At 43.2% G+C, this 20143-nt stretch overlaps 1 protein-coding gene across 1 annotated transcript in view; it reads right to left on the minus strand.

Moving 5' to 3' along the window:
• MEI1 (meiotic double-stranded break formation protein 1) overlaps positions 1-20143 on the minus strand; it is a 669052-nt gene that overhangs the window by 244781 nt on the left and 404128 nt on the right. The window contains exon 15 of the mRNA XM_030213469.1: positions 19751-19862. Coding sequence (XP_030069329.1) covers positions 19751-19862 — 112 coding nt within the window. The remainder of the gene's footprint in view (positions 1-19750; positions 19863-20143) is intronic.

Raw genomic sequence — 20143 nt, forward strand, 5'->3', positions numbered from 1 at the left:
GCTGGAAGGATTGGATAGTCTGGTTGCCACTGCCTCTGCCCGATGTACTCTCTGTGCCCAGAATAATGCTCGTCAGGGACCCCGTATTCCACCAGGAGTTCAGTCTAGGGGACTAACACCCTTTGAGTCTCTAGTTATAGACTTCACAGAAATGCCCAGGAGCGGTAGGCTCCGATACCTCTTGGTCATGGTCTGTACCTTTTCTGGGTGGGTGGAAGCATATCCTACAGTCACTGAGAAAGCCACAGAAGTAGCTCGAGCCCTCCTTAGGGATGTCATCCCCAGGTATGGACTGCCCCTTGCCATAGGTTCAGATAATGGTCCCGCCTTTGTTGAAGCTACACTTCAGGCCCTGTCCCGCGCATTGCGCATTACCTGGAAATTGCATTGTGCCTATCGTCCCCAGAGTTCAGGGCAGGTTGAGCGGGCAAACAGAACCTTGAAAAATAGCCTAGCAAAGATTTGTCAGGAAACCCAACTGAAATGGCCACAGGCACTGCCACTAGCCCTCTTCCGCCTCCGATGCACTCCAACTAAAGGAACAGCCCTCTCTCCCTTTGAAATTGTGTATGGGAAGCCCCCAGCCATTTTGCAGGGAATTAAGGGAGACTTAGAGGGGCATAATCGACCAGAAACGCCTATCTCCATGGGCGTTAATCTCCGAGAACGGGTCCGTGAAGGGGCGGAGTGAACCGTATTTTTAAAAAAAAATAGACGCCCATGCTTTATTCGCCAAGGTGTGAGCTGGGCGTTTTTGCTTTTCACCGATAATGGAAAATGAAATCGCCCAGCTCAAAAACGAATAAATGCAAGGCATTTGTTCGTGGGAGGGGCCAGGATTCATAGTGCACTGGTCCCCCTCACATGCCAGGACACCAACCGGGCACCCTAGGGGGCACTTTTACAAAAACAAAAAAAAAGGTAAAAGAGCTCCCAGGTGCATAGCACCCTTCCCTTGGGTGTTGAGCCCCCCAAATCCCCCTCAAAACCCACTGCCCACAAGTCTACACCAGTACTATAGCCCTAAGCGGTGAAGGGGGGCACCTACATGTGGGTACAGGGGGTTTGGGGGGGGTTGGACGACTAGTAGCATTAAGCAGCACAATTGTAACAGGTAGGGGGGGGATGGGCCTGGGTCCACCTGCCTGACGTCCACTGCACCCCCTAACAACTGTTCCAGGGACCTGCATACTGCTGCTTGGGAGGAGGGTATGACATTTGAGGGTGAAAGTAAAAAGTTGTGAAACATCATTTGTTGTGGTGGGAGGGGGTTAGTGACCACTGGGGGAGTCAGGGGAGGTCATCCCCGACTCCCTCTGGGGGTCATCTGGTCATTTAGGGCACTTTTTGGGGCCTTATTCGTCAAAAAACAGGGTCCAGGAAAAGTGCCCTAAATTCTAGCTACAAACGCATCCATTATCGGCGAAGGGCGCCCATCTCTGTTCGGGTGATAACCACGCCCCAGTTCCGCCTTCACCACGCCTCCGACACTCCCCCGTCAACTTTGTCCGCATCCGCGACGGAGTGCAGTTGAAAGCGTCCAAAGTTCGGCTTTCGATTATGCCGCTTTATTTGTTTTTGTGAGAAGAACGCCCATCTCCCGATTTAGGTCGGAACTTGGGCGTTATTCTCGTTCGATTATAAGCAGGATAGGGATTTTAGGGTCTGCCCAGGTGCAGGAGCAGGTAGCCCTCTTGGGCAAGATAATTTCTGAGCTTCAGTCTTAAGTGAGAGAAATAAACCCTGTCCCCTTCCAGGCTCAGGTACATTCCTTCCTGCCAGGGGATAGAGTTTGGGTGAAAGACTGGAGGCTCCAGCCTTTGGGGCCCCGATGGAAAGGACCTTTTACTGTTTTGCTTTCTACCCCTACAGCTGTGAAGGTCGCAGGGATAACTCCATGGGTCCATTGGTCTCGAATTAAGTCTGCTGATCAGACTGAGCCCAGCACGGATCAGACGGAGCCTAGACAGTGGAGAGCAGAAAGAGATCCAGCGGAGCCATTGAAGTTGCGCTTGACCCGAACCAAAGAATCTACTAGCTGAAAAGAAGGGTCAACTGCATACTGCAGGAGCTGCTGAACTTCGGCTTCACACTGAGACTCTTTCTTGCCTAGATTCTGGCTTTCTTGGAATTTGAGAGCTTGATCCTTGTCAGTTGAGGGTCTATCCCAACTGGTATAAGAACTCAAAGACTGAGAACACTATATTAGAGTAATCTGTGATTAGCACAGACTGTTGAAATATTATTGCTTAATTAGTTTGCTGTATTTGTTTTAGATTAGGAAGAAAGAAAATGTTAGTAGTTTGGATGCTTTTGTTGTTTTCTACTCCTTGCCTCCTTGTTCCTAAAACCCCAACTCGCTCCAACCTTTGGTTACACTCTGTCCAGGAACTAATTAGCCAGGCAAAGATTACTTCCCCTTGTATTGTGTGTTCCCGATTTTCTCCTTATACTACAGATGTCCCAGCTGTTCCTGTCCCTGTGCAGCTCCCAGCTCTTATACCTCCCTACTTTTCGAGTTCAGGCCCTTGGAGCCAGGATTATACTTGGTGGTCCTTTTATAATGCTACTTCCCCCTCTGACTCTTCTCTAAGGCCGGTTTTTACGTCTCCCTATCCAGCTTCTGGAGTGTTTTGTTTAACAAGAGACATCTCAACTGTTCTTCCCATTCCCTGTAACTATACTAATGTTCTCCCAGAGAAGGAGGAACCTGTGTGGGTAGTTTCTCCAGGTACTCCTATGTGTCCTACTACCATACCTGTAGATTATGACCAGGGTGATTATCTGGCTCCTAACTATACTACTGAGAAGACTATAGTGTCCCATCCTATTTTCTACTTTCATAAGTCCCCGGGGTATGAAGGGGTTGCATCATATGAGCGGTCTGTTACAATTGGGGATTGGCACCTATGGTGTACAAAGTCTCCATTTCTTCTTCGTTCCCCCTGGGATAGGGGCTCGCATTATGGGCATCCTAATCTCCATCCTGTGCCTACATTTATTGGGAACTTTCGTCGCCCTCTCCTTGGTCATTACTGGCTCTGTGATAATGTCCTCCACATGATTCTTCCCCCCACATATGATTTTTGTGTATTGGTAACCTTGAATTATTTTCCTAAAGTTATTCCTCTTCTCAAACCACCATCCCCGCACCGCTCTAAGCGAGAGGCCTTGTCTTTACCCTCCTCCGTTGCCACAGAGGATGAGGCGATTGAATTAGCCCTCCAGTATATCAATTCTACTTATCCTCTGACTAAAAAGAGACTTGTAGCCCTTTCTGCCACGGCCTGGATTCCAATTGGGGGCCCGGTAGCGGGTATTACTGAACTAGGTATGGCCACCCGGAGACTTCAATCCCTACTTCATGTTCTAGTTCATGAGCTGAACGTGGTAGTCAATGCATTGCAGGATCAAATTAATGAATTAAGTATAGTTTCTCGGTATAACCGTATGGGTCTTGACTATCTCTTTGCAGCCCAGGGTGGCCTCTGCACAGTGCTAAATTCTTCAGAGTGCTGTACTATTGTCATAAATAGGACGCATGTAGTTAGGCATGCTATGGATAAAGTCCTACAGTTGGCCAGCCTTAATGTGGAGGATTACCGAGGAGGATTAGACCTTACCTCCTGGTGGTGGTCATTGACCTCCTGGATACGTCCCTTGTTCATTTCCCTAATAGTCTTAGTTTTAGCAGGGTTGTTGTTTTGTTTCCTGGCCTCATGTGCTTCGGCAGTATGCTGTCGGACCTTAACAAGTAGGGTAATGGTGGTTCATAAGTCTATTCCTAGTTAGGACCACTATAATCTCCAGAGTTTGAGTAGTGAGACTTATCTCTGCATAAGCTGATTTTAGTCTCAAAGGGGGGAATGAGGCAGTGGGCAAAAGAAATTGATTAATTCTGAGAAATCATATTAAGGGTTAATTTTGTTTAAAGGTGCTCAAATACTATTTTAAATTCTCAGTTCTGCAAGTACAGTGAAGGAATGCCAGATGGTTTAGATCTAGCTTGGCCAAGCTAAAGGTTAGAAAGGTCAGTGAGAAATGAAACTCTGTCCCTTGTGAATGATGAAGGCTAGCTCAACATCTGTATACTATTAGGCATACTGAATAGTTTTGCAAGCAGGCATGAGCCAGACATATGACATATTGTAGTTTAAGAATAGGCTGAAATACTATTCAGAAGTGCTTAATATGTAGATATTCCTGATGTTTAGATTTGTTTTATTGGGAATTTGATTATGCTTATTTTAGAATATGTATTCTGTGTAGTTAATATGTAGGAAACCTTTTTAAATTCTGTATCATTCTTTGTCTGACGTTCTAAGTAAGATTAGACTGCAGTGAAGAGGCCAACATGTGTTTTAAGTTATTCTGCAGTTCTGGCTGGTTCAATGTATAAGCTGATAGGTGAAAGAGGTCAGGACTAGTCAGCTCTCTTCTCCTTGATTAATTATAGGTAAAATGTAGGAATGGTCTTGAAAGTAATAACCCGATATGTATGCCATTAAGTAAGATTGGCCCTTGACCCCTTTAATGAATGCCAGAGTTTAGTTAGCAGTTAGTACTAGGAATATGAGAAATCAATCATAATAACATGTAAGAGACTGGAGCCCAAATGTCTGGTGTAAGGGGCCCCAGGTCACAGGTCAGTTTAGAATGTCTGGAACCTATGTAACTGATATTTGTATAGAGCTGATTGGTTGAGGCAAGGTAATCAATCTATTCCTTAACCAATTGGAGAGTAAGGGGGCTAGGCTAGGCTAGATAGAACTGTATTTAAGTGGGAGCAGAAGCAGTTTACGTCAGAAAGAAGGACAGAAGGAACAGACAGAAGAGAAGAGAAGACAGCATAAGAAGAGAAGCAGCTGAGACAGAAGCGACAAAGACACAGAGAGCTGAGAAAGAGGAGAAGAGACTTAATGCTGATGTCCTGCTTTGTTTGCTGGCAAATAAAGAAGATTTATATCTCATTCTGGTGTGCTGTCTGACTCCTGAAGTATCATAAATTCATGCATCAATTCCTGCAACAGAAGTACTGTACTAAAGCTAAGAAGTCAATTCCAAAGGAGGTGGGAGGGATGTGAGAATGACTTAGAGATCTACTGGTTCCTATAAATTGCTATATTTCTGTCCTGACTTAAACTGTACTTTTGCCTTGTGTTTTATTTTTTATGCTGAAAATGATTGTTTAATAAGGGTGCTGTACTTCCAGATCTGTGGCTTGTTTTAATCTTCTTACTGTCCTGGATTTCAAGCGAGCTGACTTTAACAAAATGGAAGAATACCTGAGGAAGGAGCTGATGGGCTGGGAGGACATACGAGAAGTGGAAGGACAGTGGTCCAGGCTAAAAGAAGTAATAAACAGGGCCACAGACCTTTATGTAAGGAGGGTAAATAAAAGCAAGAGAAAAAGGAAACCGATATGGTTTTCAAAGCAAGTGGCTGAGAAAATAAAGGCTAAAGAGTTAGCGTTCCAGAAATACAAAAAAATCTCAAGTAGAGGAACACGGGGAGGTATACCGGATGAAACTGAAAGAAGCCAAGAGAGAGGTACGTCTGGCGAAGGCGCAAGCGGAAGAACAAATGGCTAGAAATGTATGGAGGGGAGACAAAAACTTCTTCAGGTATATTAGTGAAAGAAGAAAGACTAAAAAGGGGATTGTGAGACTAAAAGATACAGCAAAACACTATGTAGAAAATGATGAAGAAAAAGCCAATTTGCTAAATAGATACTTTTGTTCTGTTTTTACTGAAGAAAATCCTGGGGAAGGACCGAGAGGGACTGGCAAAAGTACACCTGAAAACGAAGTGGATAGAGCACCGTTCACGGAAGAGAGTGTATATGAACAACTTGGAAAGCTAAAGGTGGACAAAGCCATGGGGCCGGACGGGATCCACCCCAGAATACTGAGGGAACTCGGAGAGGTTCTGGCGGGTCCTCTTAAAGATTTGTTTAATAAATCCTTGGAGACAGGAGAGGTTCCGAGGGATTGGAGAATGGCGGAAGTGGTCCCTCTTCACAAAAGTGGGGATAGGGAAGAAGCTGGAAACTACAGGCCGCTAAGCCTCACTTCGGTTATTGGAAAAGTAATGGAAGCCATGCTGAAGGAAAGGATAGTGAATTTCCTGGAAGCAAATAAGTTGCAAGATCCGAGACAACATGGTTTCACCAAAGGGAAGTCGTGCCAAACGAATCTCATTGAATTCTTTGACTGGGTGACGGGAGAATTAAATCAAGGACATGCTATGGACGTCATCTACTTAGATTTCAGCAAGGCTTTTGACACGGTTCCCCACAGGAGGCTCTTGAATAAACTAGAAGGGCTGAAGATAGGACCCGAAGTGGTGAACTGGATTAGGAACTGGTTGACGGGCAGATGCCAGAGGGTGGTAGTGAATGGAGTTTGCTCGGAGGAGGGAAAGGTGAGTAGTGGAGTGCCTCAGGGATCGGTGCTGGGGCCCATTCTGTTCAATATATTTGTGAGTGACATTGCCGAAGGGTTACAAGGTAAAGTTTGCCTTTTTGCGGATGACACCAAGATTTCCAACAGAGTGGACACCCCGGAGGGTGTGGAAAACATGAAAAAAGATCTGAAGAAGCTGGAAAAATGGTCTAACGTTTGGCAATTAAAATTCAATGCGAAGAAATGCAAAGTGATGCACTTAGGGAGTAGAAATCCAAGGGAGGCGTATGTGTTAGGTGGGGAGAGCCTGATAGACACGGACGGGGAGAGGGATCTTGGGGTGATAGTATCTGAGGACCTAAAGGCGATGAAACAGTGCGACAAGGTGGTGGCCGTAGCGAGAAGGTTGCTAGGCTGTATAGAGAGAGGTGTGACCAGCAGAAAAAAGGAGGTTTTAATGCCCCTGTATAAGACGTTGGTGAGGCCCCACCTGGAGTATTGTGTTCAGTTTTGGAGGCCGTACCTTGCGAAGGATGTTAAAAAAATGGAAGCGGTACAAAGAAAAGCTACGAGGATGGTATGGGAGTTGCGTTCCAAGACGTATGAAGAGAGACTTGCTGACCTGAACATGTATACTCTGGAGGAAAGGAGGAACAGGGGTGATATGATACAGACGTTCAAATATTTGAAAGGTATTAATCCGCAAACGAATCTTTTCCGGAGATGGGAAGGCGGTAGAACGAGAGGACATGAAATGAGATTGAAGGGGGGCAGACTCAGGAAAGATGTCAGGAAGTATTTCTTCACGGAGAGGGTGGTGAACGCTTGGAATGCCCTCCCGCGGGAGGTGGTGGAGATGAAAACAGTAACGGAATTCAAGCATGCGTGGGACAGGCATAAAGGAATCCTGTGCAGAAGGAATGGATCCACAGAAGCTTAGCTGAAATTGGGTGGCGGGGGGAAGAGGGGTTGGTGGTTGAGAGGCTAGGATGGGGGAGGGCAGACTTATACGGGGTCTGTGCCAGAGCCGGTGATGGGAGGCGGGACTGGTGGTTGGTAGGCGGGAAATACTGCTGCACAGACTTATACGGTCTGTGCCCTGAAAAAGACAGGTACAAATCAAGGTAAGGTATACACATATGAGTTTATCGTGGGCAGACTAGATGGACCGTGCAGGTCTTTTTCTGCCGACATCTACTATGTTGCTATGTTACTATGAGTTGATTGAGGCTTCATTAATTTGGCTTCTATTGTATCTGGTGCCTAGTAAGAGAATTGTGACCTGGCTGAGGTAAGCCGCTTTTACTTCTTGTTTGAGACTGACAAGCTTTGCTCTGAGGTCTGGCTGAAGCCAGACCCTAGTACTCGGAGAAGAACTAAGAAAGAATCCCAGGCTGTATATGGGGTGGGGCCACTCTACCAGCCACAGACTGTGTCCAGGTCTTGCCAGTTGGAGGCCTGCTTAACACTGCTCACTGAACTACAGAGGTATTCTGTCTTTTGTTCCTGATCCTGTGACATAACTGATCTCAGGATTCAATTAAATAAACACTTGTTTTCATTTATAACCCTTTGTCCAGCTATGTTATTTCACAAGCCCACCCTCAACCCTCGCTCGGGGCATCACAGTCCCTCTTGCTCAATAGATTTCTTGTATTTGTTGACTATATCTCTACCTATCTTATATTAAAACAAACAAAACTTCCTTTCCTCTGACTTAGAGATCTACTGGTTCCTATGTTACTGTATTTCTGTCCTTCTGATTTTATAGTCCCTGACTTTCCATCTCTCTCCCAACCACTCCTAGGCTAGATCTCCCTATATAGGAATAAAGGAGATAAATAAGTATGATTAAGTATTGATTGTTTAGTAATAGAAATTTAATGGTTTATGTGGGGCAATATGGGTATATCTGATTGTATGTGTTGATAGTTTCCACTAATTAAAATAATTAGGAAGGTGGTGAAGTACTATGGCTGAGTGAGACCAAGAGTAAATATAGCTCCCTGAATTTTTGAAATGTTTGCTCCTGTTGATTAATTACTGCAAGTCCCTGATGCAGAGAACAAAACGCTGGCCACCATCGGATTATTGTGGTGGTTAGAAGATTTTTAAGCTAAGTACTGCTATTTTTGAAAGTGATTTGCAGTGAGCATTTTGATGTTTTTTGCCTTAGTAAAGTATACAAAGAGTTTTTTTATGCTGATGATAGACATTGTAGCCCCTAATTGCTATGTGAATATGAACTAGCAGAGGTCAACTGAGGCTTTTTCCTCTTTGTTATTACATTCAGTTGTGCATTGTTGTACTGCTATTTGCATTTGGTGAGAGATTATTGTCTACTTTGTATTGTGTTGATAAACAGATTTTAAAGATTTTCTGTATAACTTCAATAAATAAGTATGTGATGTAGAGATAAGAAGTGGTCTTTGAGAAAATATATTATTGATATTGTAGACTGCTGTATTAAAAGTTTAAACCCTTCACTGCGTATTAGACATATATAGGAAAACCAAGAAACAATTAATTTCACTAAACCCTCATTTGAAAATCCTGCATAATGATATTCCTTAACATAGTACACCTCATATATTAAGCATATCAACATGTCTTTTATTTACAGGTACCTTAGAGTTTGCCCCATATGTCTCCAAATATCAGCACTGAAAGATGAAATCAACAAACTCAAAAATGAATTGGCTGCAAGTAAGGAAGCATCCAAGACTACCAAATTCCCACTCAATTTACTACCAGCGCTGCCACAAAGAACAAAGCAAAAAAGGAAAAGATGGGTCACAGTAGGCTCAGGTAGACTGACCTATGTCACAGAGGCATTCACCCTCCCAGTCTTTGCCCTTATGTAATTCCTTTGCTGCACTGGATCATTATAAAGCTCAGAAAAGAAGTACTGAGGAGCCAGAGGCAAGCAATGTAACTCAATTCAAAAGACATCCCCAAAACAACGATAGATCGGCACAAAGCAGAAAACTCTTACTGCTAGGAGACTCCATTTTAAGAGGCGTTAATATAGGAACACAGTTCAAGGCTCCCAATCTAGTGAAATGCCTTCCAGAATCCTCTGCTACCAGAAGTACCAACCAAATATTGAATGTGATTCAAGAAGAAAGCAAGGATTCTAATACTGATATTGTTATCCACCTGGGGACAAACGACCTGGCCAACAGTAGCAAGTTTGGAGCACAGAGAGCATTCCAGGAGCTTGGACTCAAGCCTTTGGTTCGAACTGAAGCTTTTTCTGAAGTTATCTCTAATTATGGGAAGGGAGAGGAAATACTACCTAAAAGAGAGGAGTTCAATAAATGGCTTGAAGCTTGGTGTAAAGATTCAGATACATAGGAGGATGGGACAGTACGTGGAAAAATAACAGGTTGTACTATAATGATGTGATACATCTTTCTGTAACAGAAAAAAAGGATCCTTGGGGATAAATTCAGATGGTATGTTTCTAGACATTTCAATTAGAGGGCAAAGGTGACAATAGGAAGCAAGGAATTCAGAAAGTCACCCCCAGCAAAATCACAACAGTGGGGAAGGTAATAATATAGAAAAACATCTAAACTCACTTAACACATGGAAAGCAATGAACACAAATTATCATAGTCTAAGTAAAAAGATTCAAGACTTGCAAGCCCTGATATTTGAAGAAAACTTGGATTTTGTTGCTATTACAGAGACATGGTTCAATGATTCCCATGAATGGGATGTGACCAAACTGGGCTATAATCTTTTTAGGAAGGATAGAGAGGACCGAAGAGGTGGAGGAGTGGCGCTGTATGTGAGAGACAATATCAGAGCGGCTGAAATGAGGGGAACTTGGGGAAAGGAAGAAGCTTTATGGATCGTCCTGGAAAGAGAAGATGAAACCTGTATCCACATGGGGGTTATCTACAGACCTCCGGCCCAGAGAAGCTAGACAAGGATCTGTTAGAAGATACTCAAAAGATTGGTATGAAAGGGGATGTGCTACTGTTGGGAGATTTCAACTTGTCTGATGTGGATTGGAACGCCCCATCTCCAGAATCGGAAAGAAGTAGGGAGATTATGGATGCCTGTCAAAGTGCCTTGCTCAGACAAATGGTGACGGAACCCACGAGGGAAGGGTTGATGCTGGATTTAGTGCTCACGAATGGAGGAAGTGTTTCCAATATCCGGGTGGGTGCCCACTTATGTAATAGTTACACCATATGGTTTGATATAAGGGCAAAGGCAGAGTGCGGACTCACAAAACTCAAAGTACTGGATTTCAGATGTGCTGATTTTGATAAAATGGGGGAATACCTGAAGAAGGAGCTATTGGCATGGGAAGGCATAGGAGAAGTGGAAAATCAGTGGTCAAAGCTAAAGGCTGCTATAAATATGGCAACTGATCTTTATGCAAGGAAAGTAAACAAAAACAAGAGAAACAGGAAGCCTATCCACCTTATAATTGAAAGAGAAAAACGCCTAGATTTCGACCCAAATCGGGAGATAGACGTTTATCTCACAAAAACGAATAAATCGGTATAATGGAAAGCCGATTTTGGACGTTTTCAACTGCACTCCATCGCGGAAGCGTACAAAGTTGATGGGGGCGTGTCAGAGGCGTGGCAAAGGTGGAACTGGGGCGTGGTTATCAGCCGAGGAGAGATGGGCGCCTTTCGCCGATAATGGAAAAAAAGTATGCGTTTGTAGCTAGAATTTAGGGCACTTTTCCTGGACCCTGTTTTTTCACGAATAAGGCCCCAAAAAGTGCCCTAAATGACCAGATTACCACCAGAGGGAATCGGGGATGACCTCCCCTGACTCCCCCAGTGGTCACTAACCGCCTCCCACCACAAAACATGATGTTTCACAACTTTTTATTTTCACCCTCAAATGTCATACCCACCTCCCTGGCATCAGTATGCAGGTCCCTGGAGCAGTTGTTAGGGGGTGCAGTGGACTTCAGGCAGGTGGACCCAGGCCCATCCCCCCTACCTGTTACAATTGTGCTGCTTAATGCTTAGTCGTCCAACCCCCCCCAAACCCACTGTACCCACATGTAGGTGCCCCCCTTCACCCCTTAGGGCTATAGTAATGGTGTAGACTTGTGGGCAGTGGGTTTTGAGGGAGATTTGGGGGGCTCAACACACAAGGGAAGGGTGCTATGCACCTGGGAGCTCTTTTACCTTTTTTTTTGTTTTTGTAAAAGTGCCCCCTAGGGTGCCCGGTTGGTGTCCTGGCATGTGAGGGGGACCAGTGCACTACGAATCCTGGCCCCTCCCACGAACAAATGCCTTGGATTTATTCGTTTTTGAGCTGGGCGCTTTCATTTTCCATTATCGCTGAAAAACAAAAACACCCAGCTCACAAATTGTCGAATAAAACATGGACGTCTATTTTTTTCGAAAATACGGTTCGGTCCGCCCCTTCACGGACCCGTTCTCGGAGATAAACACCCATGGAGATAGACGTTTTCGTTCAATTATGCCCCTCCACATGGTTTTCCAAACAAGTAGCTGAAAAATTAAGAGCAAAAGAGGCTTTGTTTAAGAAATACTAAACAATGCAACAAGAGGATCACGGAAAAGATTATCGGATTAAACTCAAAGAAGCAAAGAGGGAAATACAGCTAGCGAAAGCGCAAGTGGAAGAAAAAAATGGCTAAAGATGTAAAGAGAGGTGACAAGAACTTTTTCATATATATTGGAGAAAGGAGAAAAGATTGGAATGGAATTGCAAGACTGAAAGATAATGAGAATGGCTAGTGATGAGGATAAAGCGAACGTGCTAAACAATTACTTCTCTTTGGTGTTCATGGAGGAAAATCCTGGAGAAGTTCCACGGTCGGTTGCAGAGGGAATATCTGGGAATGGAGTGGATACTGCGCCATTTATGGAAGAAAGAGTTTATAAACAGTTTGAGAATCTGAAGGTGGACAAAGCTATGGGGCCGGATGGGATACATCCCAGGATACTGAGGGAGCTCAGAGAGGTCCTGGCGGGACCTCTTATTTATTTAATAGATCTTTAGAGATGGGAGAGGTTCTGCGAGATTGGTGACAAGTGGATGTGGTCCCTCTTCACAAAAGTGGAGACAGGGAAAAAGTGGGAAACTACAGACCGGTAAGTCTCATGTCTGTGGTAGGAAAAATAATGGAGTCGCTGCTGAAAGAAGGGATAGTTAACTTTCTAGAAGCCAACAGGTTACAGGACCCGAGCCAACATGACTTTACCAAAGGAAAATCCTGCCAAACGAATCTTATTGACTTTTTTGACTGGGTGACCAAAGAACTTGGTGAAGGACGTGCGCTAGATGTAATCTACTTGGATTTCAGCAAAGCCTTTGATATGGTCCCACCACAGAAGACTCATGAATAAGCTGAAAGGGTCAAACTTAGGACCAAAAGTGGAGAACTGAATAGGAAACTGGTTGACAGACAGGTGGCAGAGGGTGATGGTAAATGGAATCCGATCGGAAGAAAGGAAGGTGGGCAGTGGAGTTCCTCAGGGGTCAGTGCTGGGGCCAATTCTGTTTAGTATATTTGTGGGAGATGTTGCTGAAGGGTTGGAAGGAAAGGTTTGCCTTTTTGTGGATGACACGAAGATAGACAATAGAGTGGACACCCTGGAAGGAATAGAAACAATGAGAAGGGATCTCCAAACGTTAGAAGAATGGTCGAGGGTCTGGCAGTTAAAATTTAATTAAACCACAAACTTGGGGAAAAAAGGTAAACAACTGGAGTAAACTATATCATTAAAATGCTTAAACATCAGTACAGAGTAAATTGAAATAATATCCAAAAATATTTATTCAACACAAAATATAACAACATACAAATCTTCACACCTATTACATTCATACCACATTCATACACTTTTCCACTTTTGCTCTTGGGCTAAACCCTAACTGCAAAAAAATTCAAGAGTGATTGTCCATAATAAAATTTTTGTAGTCAGCTACTGCTGATTAACATCACATTGATCATTATATCCATCAACATTTAAGTAAACTGCAGTCAGATTCTAAAAGTGCTGTTTATCAAGTAAGAAGCAGTTGATGAGTCTTCCAAAACGTATGATAAACCCCACAAAATGTGTAACCTGACTATCTTCATCCAAAACTGCTCTTAAACACTGTGTTTACTTAATTTCATCGATCTCTCCAGTTCGCTTGTGTTAATGGCCAAACCAGCATCGAGTAGCCCTCGTCAACAGTCGGAGTTAAACAAAAAATGCAGAGGAGCTCCATTTGCAAAGAGTTGCATCTACCACTATCAGACACTTTGTGAAGATTTGAGGAGCCAAAGCCAAGCCAAATGGTAAGACCTAATACTAATAATGGAGAATTCCACAGCAGAAGTGGAGGAACTTTCTGTGTACAGGAAGAATAAGTATGTACGTCTATGCCTCCTTGAGATCTAGAGAGCAAAGCCAGTTGTTGAGTTGTATCATGGAAAGTAGTGATCCCAGGGAAGCTATGCAAAATTTTTCTTTGCGTAGGCACTTATTTAAGTCTTGGAGATCTAGAACTGGATGTACTCCCCCCATCTTTTTTGGTATGAGAAAGTATCTGAAATAGAATCCTCAACCCCTGTCCGGCAGATGACCTGGTTCTATTACATTCTGCCAGAGGAAGGCCGAGAGCTCCTCTTGAAGTAGTGTCAGTTGGAGGAAGTTGAAATAAGACTCTCTTGGTGGATGGTCAGGAGGTCTTTTTTTCCCAATGCAGAGCATATCTGAGCTGTATGGTGTGTAGCATCCAACAGTCAGAGGTTATGAGAGGCCACCTCTGTTGAAAAAGGTTGAGTCTCCCTCCTACCGGTAGGCCACTTAGCACAAACAAATGTATGGTGGCAATGCTGTGTAGGAAGGAGTCAAAAACTAGGCTGTTGTTTTGACTGAAAAGGAGTCTGGGATTTTTGACCCCAATGCTGCCTTGGACATGAGCGTTGGAGCATAGTCCTTTCAGATGGAGGAGGCATAGAAGTGTAATGATGCTTATATAATATTTGGAGCATCGAAATCCTTCTGCAAATCTTCTAGAAGAAGAAGAAGAGGTAGTAGAAGTCTGTGGCCTGGGTAGAGTTTTTATAGTACATATGTTTTTTAATTAGGTTGGCCACTTCCTTGACTTTTGGGCTCATTTTCAAAAGAGAAAAATGTCCAAAAAGTGGCATAAGTCTGTTTGTGGACATTTTTTCTCACAAAAGCACCCAAATCAGAATTTTTGAAACCTATTTTTAGATGTTTTTCTCTGAAGTCTGCCAGAAGTGTGTTCAAATCTCAAGGGGGAGTGCCAGGGGCATGTTCAGGGCGGAACTTGGGTGTTCCTAAGACTTAGACGTTTTTCAGCCATAATGGAACAAAACAAAACTGTCCAGGACTAAAATTTAGATGTTTTGACCTAGGCCTGTTTTTATAACGAATAAGGCATAAAAAGGTGCCCTAAATAACCAAATGACCACTGGTGAGAATCAGGAATGACCTCCCCTTATTCCCCCAGTGGTCACTAACACCCTCCCACCCCCCAAAAATATGATGAAAAACATTTCTTGCCAGCCTCTGTGCCACCCTCAGATGTTATACTCAGGTCCATTAGAATAGCATGCAGGTCCCTGGAGTAGTCTAGTGGTGGGTGCAGTGCACTGCAGACAGGTGGACCCAGGCTCCTACCATCCCCTACCTGTTATACTTGTGGAGGAAATTGTGGACCCTCCAAAACTCACCAGAAACCCACTATACCCACATATAGGTGTCCCCTTCACCTGTAAGGGCTATGGTAGTGGTGTACAGTTGGGGGTAGTGGGTTTTGGGGGGCTTAGCAGACAAGGTAAAGGAGCAATGGTGAAATGTGTACCTAGGAGCACTTTATGAAGTCCACTGAAGTGCCCCCTAGGGTGCCATATTGCTTTCCTGGGATGTCACTTTTCCATTATTCTACCTGATGCCAAGTTTTCTATTTTTTTATAACATCTGAGTCTTGTGTCTATTGTTCATCAGTAGATTTGGGCTTTGAATTCAGATCTATAGATAAAAAGGAGGTCTTATTACATATATCTAAATACCAGAGCGCTATTTTTCCATACTTCATAGCAAGAGTGTACATTCCCAAATTACCTGTCCCAATGCAACTGAAGCTTTACCTCCTCAGTGCATGTAAATGGTTTCATTTCTGTGTGGATTCTTTCATGCTGTGTGAGGCTTTCTTTCGAACCAATGCTTTTACCACACTCAGAACATGTAAATGGTTTTACTCCAGTGTGGATTCTCTGGTGCACTGTGAGGTTTACCTTCTGACCAAATCTTTTACCACACTCTGTAAATGCAAATGTTTCTCTCCCGTGTGGACTCCCCAATGCACTATGAGATTTTGCTGTCATTTACTATGTAATCAAAGCTTTTACCACACTTAGAACATGTGAATGGTTTCACTCTATTGTGGATTTTCTTGTGTATTGTGAGGTCTGCCTTCTGCCTAAACCTTTTACCACACTCAGGGCATGTATATTGTTTCACTGCAACATGGATTCTCTGGTGGACTGTGAGACTGTCAATGACGCTTTTGCCACACTCTATATACAACTGTTTTAACTTCTGAATGGATTCTATGGTTCACTGCTAGATTTCCCTTCTAATGGACACTAGCATCACAGTCAGAACAAGCACTAGTCTCTCATTTTTATGAATGTTTTGATATTTTGAAATATTAGTCTTCCTACAAAATAATTTTCAGATGTAATACAACTGACTGATTGTACAGCAGTTTGAATTTTGTTCTCCTCTATGAATGCTTTCCTGTGACTGAAACTTTTCTTATGGACTGTATCCTAATGGCTTGATTTTGTGCGGTTTGCATTTGGACGTTTTTCGTTTAAAAATGGTCCGAAAAACAAAACGTCCAAATCACAAAACGTTTTTTAAAACAGTATTTTCAAAAGAAAAAAACAGACCTTTTTTTGTTGTTGTTGAAAATTACCTGCTTTCCTGTCCAAAATTTGGACGTTTTGTGTAAAATATCCAAATTCAGATTTAGATGTCATATCAAAAATGCCCCTCCACGTCACCAAATAAATTTTCTCCATGACAAGGGACATCAGCTAGATGCTCCTGGACAGCAGATTCAAGGTCAGAGACCCTGAGCCTGAAAAGATGTTTCATTGCTACTCCTAAGGCGGAAATGTATGAAGATATATCAAAGGCTTGTCTTGCCAAATATTTATGACAGCCCAGAAGTTTTCTGTGAAGCTTATGGAACTCATCAGCCTTATCAGGGGGAAGGAATTCTGCAAAGGAGAGAGTAAATTGTGGAATAAAGTTGATAACCTAATATGCAATTAGCATTGAAGCTTGAAAGGTTTTTCTACCAAAAGAGGCTAATGTTCTAGCTTCTCTGTCTGGAGGAGCAGAAGCATGAGATTTTGCAATGTATGTGCATTTTAAAGCAGATTCCGCAACTAGGGACCGATGAGGTGAGTTTTCTCAAATCCAGTGCATTTCTATATCCTATACATGGTATCAATTTTGTATGGGGCCACTTGAACTATTAGTGGGATCTCTCTGTTTTTAATCAGAGAATGTTTCATAATTGTATGAAGTGGAATAGTGATTCCTTCTCAGAAATGATAAGTAGTAGTAGTAGTAGTAGTAGTAGTAGTAGTAGAAGGAGAGTCATAATCTAGAACCTGAAAGAGCTCTGAACGAGGTTCCTCTTCTGTCTCAATTTAAAAGGTATGGCTTGAGCCATCTCACAGACAAAGCCAGGAAAGGATATACTTTCTGGAGGAAACCTACATCTCTCAGGTGGCAGAGAAGCATCAGATGGGATGCCAGAGGACTTCTCAACTGAGGGGTCCTGTGGATCCTGATCCATATCCCAGGAGAGGTCTGAATCTGACTCTAAAGTACTGTTTATGGGAAGTATGTGGAAGAGAGTGTCGACTAGTGTTGGATCTGCGTTGAGGCAGATGAGTCTCCAAGATTGGAGAAAGTTCCTCTGTCAATGTCAGGCAGGTTTATGCCTTCCCTGATGGTCAGCACAGAGCTGGTCTGCTGGACCTCTCCCATGACTGTCTCTCAGATGTATCAACAGGCTGGGCTGAGGCTGGCTCAAGCACCCTGTAAGCCTGTATAGATTGCAAATGCAGTAGCCCTGAAAGCTCCTTCTTGAGCATAACCCGGATTTCTTCCTGTAGAGTAGGCTGAGAAAGTAGTGTGGTCATAGCCTGAGTTATAGGCTTTGCAGGCATAGGAGATCTTGAAGACCTCGAAGGCTCTCTATGCGAAATAAGTTGGAGGGAAGGAGAGTAATCACTGCAGAATTGATGCTTCCAGTGAATTGAGGACATCGAAGCAGGGGAGGTGTTGGCAGAGTACCTGGAGGGAGAACAATGGCAATGCTTCTTAGCTTTCATATTCTTCAGGTCCCTCAATGCACGCAGCACTGAAGAGGACAAAGAGTCCTTACACTGTCGCAGTACCGAGTCCGACGTCAAACCCTCTCGATATTGCATCAGTGTAGTTGATGTCGATGCTGATGCAGGTTCTGTGTCAAGTGCTGAATCCTCTGTCATGCTCGATGCGGATGCCGAACCACAATGTTTTTCATGCTGGACTTTATGGGTCCTCGCTTGCATGCGAAGGCAGAGGCTACACTGTATGTCCCAGTGATCTGGACCCAAGCAATGAACACACCAGTTATGGGGGTCTGTGCCTGAAGTAGTCCTATTGTATCAAGTATACTTCTTAAAGCCACTTGGCACCCTCATTGACATGGAGGGAAAGACAACTGATGCAAGGTCAAAAGGCTCAATGGCCCGGGGAGTGAGTAGTCACGGTACCTGAAAATGGTCAGTGGTTCCCAGGAAAAAGATGGGCTCAGAGGCCCCAAAAGCTAAAATCTGAAAAATGAAAAATAATTGAAAAAAATGACTAAACTGAATACATTAATATTGAAAAAGAAGAACATGAAGAAAAAATATCCCGAAAAAAAGAAGGAACCAAAAAGGCAAAACCCTGACGTGCTGAGACATTAAAAAAAAAACTTTCCTGCTCCATGGAAACTACGCGTACTGTTATAGAATACACCTAATCAGCGCCTCAGTTAGGCGCAGGCATTTATACCAGGTTTTAGTTAGCGTATATGGTTGCGCCTAAATTTAGTTGTAGGTCTGGGCACTGAACATATTCTATAAACCGAGCGTAACATTAAGCATGGCTAAAAGAACAGTGCTAAGTGCATTTTTTTTCGACACTGATTTTTTCAGTGCCATATATAGAATCTAGTCCTAAGTGGATAAAATTAGGACAGCAAAAAGGCTGTCTTAACTTTATTGTACCAAGTTAACCACACACCTGTCTGAATACCAGCTAGTAGACGGTTAGCTTCAGGGTGATTGGTGTAACCCAGATATTCAATGCCAGTGTCCGGACATGGGCTGGTATTGAATATCCAGTATGTGTTCAGCCCGTGTCTTTAAGTGGCATAAAAACTGCAGGCTGAATATTAACCCCTTAGGCTCCTAAGTTTAGCTGAAAATAGGGTACAAATTTAGGAGCCCATCTTTTTTTTGAATTTAGGGCCCATAAATTGTACATCTAAGTGGACTGCACAATTAGAATAATGGCATATATATGCATATATGCATGTAAATGCCAAACTTCCGCCAAATACTATTCTGTAAATATGTGCATATCTTACATAGCATGTAAAGGTAGGCACGCATATGGATAGAGCCTGGGAAGGACTCACGCTTATATTCTATATGTAAGTTATAGAATATTATAAATTATGTGTGTATCTCTGGCATTTAGATATGAGCACTTACGCCAGTTCTCTGACTTGCTTGAGTGCTTGTACTTAAATTATAGGAACATATTTAACCTGTTATGCTAATGTTCTATAAAGGAAAGTAAGCACCTATTTTCCTTTCTAGAATATGCTCCTATCAGGAGTTCTCTAGGCACCTAAATATTGGCACATAGAGCTGCCCTCCACAGGTGGCTATATCAAACCTCACTGAGCAAAGAAGGCTGCTGATGTCATTGAAAGCCGATAGGACATGAGAGAATATAGAGGAAATGCTTAAGGTCATGTAAGATTACTCAAGGAGCTACCACTTTTTTTTTTGGTTACATTTGTACCCCGTGCTTTCCCACTCAAGGCAGGCTCAATGTGGCTTACATGGGGCACTGGAGGGTTAAGTGACTTGCCCAGAGTCACAAGGAGCTGCCTGTTCCTGAAGTGGGAATTGAACTCAGTTCCTCAGGTCCAAAGTCCACCACCCTAACCACTAGGCCACCCCTCCACAGGCCTGATTTTAATTTCTTTATCCAAAGATAGGCGACAGGGAATTCAGAGCAGCATACCTAATTTCATTGCAAATTTCTCCCTCTTGCTTGGTACTACAATGAAAAGGCTACTGAGGATGGAGAAGAAAACCTCCATTACAGCTGGGCTCAGGACTCTTTCATAATGTTTCTGCAGAAGAATGAAAAGCAAGAGATATAAATAAAACACTAAGACATAGACAGTTTCTAGGATTACCAAACGATTACATGTCCTAATAGATTGACTCATTTAGTTCTAGTTTTCCTCCTTTAAGCATAAGGACTTGCAGACTTGATTTCTCTACTAAAAAGAATGGATCTCCCAGATCAGTAGAGCTGAACACATCATTATTTATTTATTTATTTATTTAATTATTGATTGGGATTTTATTAACCACCTTTATGAAGAGATTCACACAAGGCGGTATATAG

The sequence above is a fragment of the Microcaecilia unicolor genome, chromosome 1 (genome assembly GCF_901765095.1).
Source record: "Microcaecilia unicolor chromosome 1, aMicUni1.1, whole genome shotgun sequence".
NCBI lineage: Eukaryota > Metazoa > Chordata > Amphibia > Gymnophiona > Siphonopidae > Microcaecilia > Microcaecilia unicolor.